A 4,273-nucleotide genomic window follows, 5' to 3' on the forward strand; every position below is an offset into this window, starting at 1 on the left:
AATGCTCAGACTAAAATTTGTTATGCTATGTTAAAAAAATTTTATTTCGTTTTATTTTAATTTGTATATTAAAATTTTAGTTGAATAATATTAAATTGAGTTTAATAATATTAAATATATTTAAATTTAATTTAATTTAATACATTTTAGTTGGATTATATAAATTTTTTTATAAATTTATATTTTTTAATTTTTTAATATTTAATATCTATGGTATCCATTTCTCCCCGTAAAAAATATATAGAGATTCGTGACGAAAATAAAACAAAAACAAAAAACAATTTTCTAAATGAAAACGGAAAGCAGAAAAAAGGACTTCCACTTCATGAATATCTATTGCCATCCTTAATGACAATAGAGGGGTTTAATGGGGTAATTGATGTTGAAAAATGGTATTAAATTAACCGTAAATTTAAAAAAGAAATTTGACTAATTTTTTACGGTTAAAAATTTAAAAATTTAAAATAATTTTAAAAAATTTAAAAATATTAAAATAAAAAAACATACTCTATTTTTTTATTATTATTTAGGCGTTCCTTAACACTTAAGACCAAGAAAAAAAAAATCGTAGGTGCACAAATCTCTCAAATAGGAATTTCGGGTGGCAAGATGCATGGAAAAGCACATTGATGAAGGCGTTGGAAGACTCATCGTTTTCTTGTGGCTGAAAGTGCCAAGTCTCCATTCTTGTATGGTTGCGGAGGCCCAAGAAGCTAAGATTTGGAAGAACAATGGCGCGCGGATACATAAAAATATGATTATAAATATTCTATCAAAATCTAAACCACATGTTGTATGAAGACAAAATATCAACCCCACAAAAGCAGGTTATCCAGATACGTGTGTTAAAAATAGAAGTCGCATTGCCAGCACACAGTTTATCTTGTTTTTTACTCCTTTATTTTACTCTATCTTCCTCATTTCCAAGGCTCTTAGTGTGTCGTTCTTCAGCACTATACAACACACTATCTTTTCTCCTCGTCACACCATCGTCCTATTTAATTATTGAAGCACTATGTCCTCCTTACCAAAAGCATACATAGGATTAGGATAGAACACATTAATTATCAGTTATTTTTTTAATGAAAAATTTGCATTATGTATTTAATATGAAAATATTTTTTTATTAATAATAGTATTTTGATATATATCCTTTAACTAAACTCGTTTATTTTTTTTCCATCGATAATTTGACAAATCAATTAATTAGGATTCGAATTTTATTCAAAAGTCTTCTACACTAATTAGTAAATTACTACATATAGAATATAAAATTCAAATCCTTAATATTTACTTAAACTAATAAGTTGACTAGCTATACGACCAAAACAAGTTTAACATAAAGATTATAACCTAAGGAAACAAACTAAAAGAAATAATGATATTTTTAGTTTTTTACTCATTTACTGAATTCATTCTGAATACATGCATAATGAGTATTGAGATAGACTCATATATTTATAATATCAATGGCTAGCCTAGAAAATAAAAAATGTAATTTTTTAACAAAAAAATCTGAAACAAAAAGATAATTATGAAATGCAGAAATAGAAAGTGTGGACAAAACTAAAAGCAGAATAAATTTTTTACAAACCCTGCAAATATTCACATGACTAAAGCAAATAAATTTACAAGATGAATTAAAATAAATATTCTAAAAACAAGAAGAATAACACACCATGTTTTCTATGAAGGATAAACAATAAAACTGAGAGCGAAAATAAAATAAATGCAGAGAAGGCAGAATAAGAGGACAAATATGGAGTGAAAAAGAGAAGAGAATAAGTAAAAGTAAAATCTCAACACGAGAGAGAAGGGATGATTTGGTTTCTCTCCAGTATGTCCATCTTTATTATTGGGATAACTCAAATTAAATTAAAAATTAGTGTTAATTATGATGACATAATTCATTTTACCTAAATTATTAGATATTAGGAATAATTTACTTTTTATTCAAGAGAAGATGGGAGTAGCAATCATCTTAATAAATTTATACATATTTTTGGAGAACAAATTTTCAAACATCTAAATTTTCTTTTTTTTTTTGTATCCATGATATTTAATATTTTTTCTTAAAAAAAATATAGGTAAATAATGAGAATACTAAATAATGTGAATAATAAATATGTTGGATGTTTAATTTAATAAATTGCAGATGATTATGTTTATTATTTTTAATTGAATGATTATTTCTTTTAATTCGATTTACTCATGTACAATTAACAATAGATAAATGTTCAATTTATTAAGTGTGTATATAGTTATCCCAATATTAAAATTTAAAAAATAATTTAAGAGTGAAATAATTTTTTTATTTTATTAAATCAATTTTAAAATTTATTATTCACATTATATAACCTAACCTGATAAAACTCTTTTTTCTTATTCTAAAATGGAAAATGCTAGGTGTAAAAAGAAAAGAATTGATTAGTCTTGATTCAAAACTAAGAAAAAAAACATTTATGGTTTAAATTTTTTCTTGTAAAGTAGTAGAGTTAAACATCAAACAGAAGGTGCATTAAACATTGAACATGTGATTGATTATACGACATAACAACATGGCATGCTTAGGTACCAAACAAAAAGGCATCTTGAACAGTATTTGCATGAAAATGTAACGTGGAAGCACAAAATCAATTAATGAAGCAAACACAGCCACCCCACCCTGCTTCCCCCTTTCCCTTTTCCACGTACCTCACATGCAAAATCCCTCCTTTCACCTATAAATACCATCACCACCATCCACACTCAAAAAACACCACACACTCTTCAATACACATTCCATAACCACCACAACAACAATGGCCAAGCTCACCATACTAGTAGCCCTCGCCCTTTTCCTCCTCGCTGCCCACGCATCTGCGAGGCAGCAGTGGGAACTCCAAGGAGACAGAAGATGCCAGAGCCAGCTCGAGAGGGCGAACCTGAGGCCCTGCGAGCAACATCTCATGCAGAAGATCCAACGTGACGAGGATTCATATGAACGGGACCCGTACAGCCCTAGTCAGGATCCGTACAGCCCTAGTCCATATGATCGGAGAGGCGCTGGATCCTCTCAGCACCAAGAGAGGTGTTGCAATGAGCTGAACGAGTTTGAGAACAACCAAAGGTGCATGTGCGAGGCATTGCAACAGATCATGGAGAACCAGAGCGATAGGTTGCAGGGGAGGCAACAGGAGCAACAGTTCAAGAGGGAGCTCAGGAACTTGCCTCAACAGTGCGGCCTTAGGGCACCACAGCGTTGCGACTTGGACGTCGAAAGTGGCGGCAGAGACAGATACTAAACACCTATCTCAAAAAAAGAAAAGAAAAGAAAAGAAAATAGCTTATATATAAGCTATTATCTATGGTTATGTTAGTTTTGGTAATAATAAAGATCATCACTATATGAATGTGTTGATCGTGTTAACTAAGGCAAGCTTAGGTTATATGAGCACCTTTAGAGTGCTTTTATGGCGTTGTCTATGTTTTGTTGCTGCAGAGTTGTAACCATCTTGAAATAATATAAAAAGATCATGTTTTGTTTTGGCGAGTATGTTATGTTTTATTTCTCATTTTGGTTTTTCTGATTGATGATGATTAGTTGAATAAAAGATGTTGAAGGTTTTTTTCCCCTAAACTTCATCTATTTAAAAATTTAGATCAAGTAAAATTTTAATCTTTTTTTAAAGTTATATTATTTGGTGGATAGAGGTGTTTTTCAGGCTAAACTTTTGAATACAGGTGTTAAGAGAAAAGAATGACGAGAAGGGAGATGGATGTGCTTCTTTATTAGAGACGCACTAGTCAATTGAGGACAACATTCTATCAATGTCAATATTTATTCAATGGAAGTTAGAGACGCACTAGGAATTCAGGACAACATTCTCTCAACGTCAATATTTATTCAATGTAAGCCACTTATATAAATAGGGCAACTCTGTGGTGGCAATGTATTAGGTGACCAAGAGTGACCAAGAATGAGTTTTGGTTGACCTTCCAATAACCTTGAGACACGTGGTTTATTGGAATGAGTTGCTGAATGGGTTGTGAAAGCAAGTTTAAAGTTGAGCACGGTTATTATTTTGGGTTTACCGCTAGGGCATTTAAGTAATTTCAAGATAAAAAAGAATGGGTTTAAGTAATTTCAAGATAAAAAAGAATGGGTTGAGATGGACCGCAGAGAAACAATCAGCCAAAACCCAAAAAGGATGGGCCGTTGGAATGTTCACCGTTAAATAAAAAACAAAGCTAAATGAAACAAATGGTAGAGAGTAAAAAACTAGATTCAGTT

General features: G+C 30.8%; 1 protein-coding gene across 1 annotated transcript; it reads left to right on the forward strand.

The window, feature by feature from the left end:
* The first annotated feature begins 2,757 nt into the window (after nucleotides 1-2,757).
* LOC107462439 (conglutin-7) lies at nucleotides 2,758-3,611 on the forward strand. The gene has a single exon (NM_001404988.1). It carries the CDS (start codon nucleotides 2,802-2,804, stop codon nucleotides 3,282-3,284), a length of 483 nt encoding a protein of 160 aa, NP_001391917.1. The 5' UTR covers nucleotides 2,758-2,801; the 3' UTR covers nucleotides 3,285-3,611.
* Nucleotides 3,612-4,273: the final 662 nt, after the last annotated feature.

Source organism: Arachis duranensis, chromosome 8 (assembly GCF_000817695.3).
Source record: "Arachis duranensis cultivar V14167 chromosome 8, aradu.V14167.gnm2.J7QH, whole genome shotgun sequence".
Lineage (NCBI taxonomy): Eukaryota > Viridiplantae > Streptophyta > Magnoliopsida > Fabales > Fabaceae > Arachis > Arachis duranensis.

What these genes read in the sequence shown, in the direction of transcription:
- LOC107462439 (NM_001404988.1), top strand. Translation starts at nt 2,802, where the DNA reads ATGGCCAAGCTCACCATACTAGTAGCCCTCGCCCTTTTCCTCCTCGCT.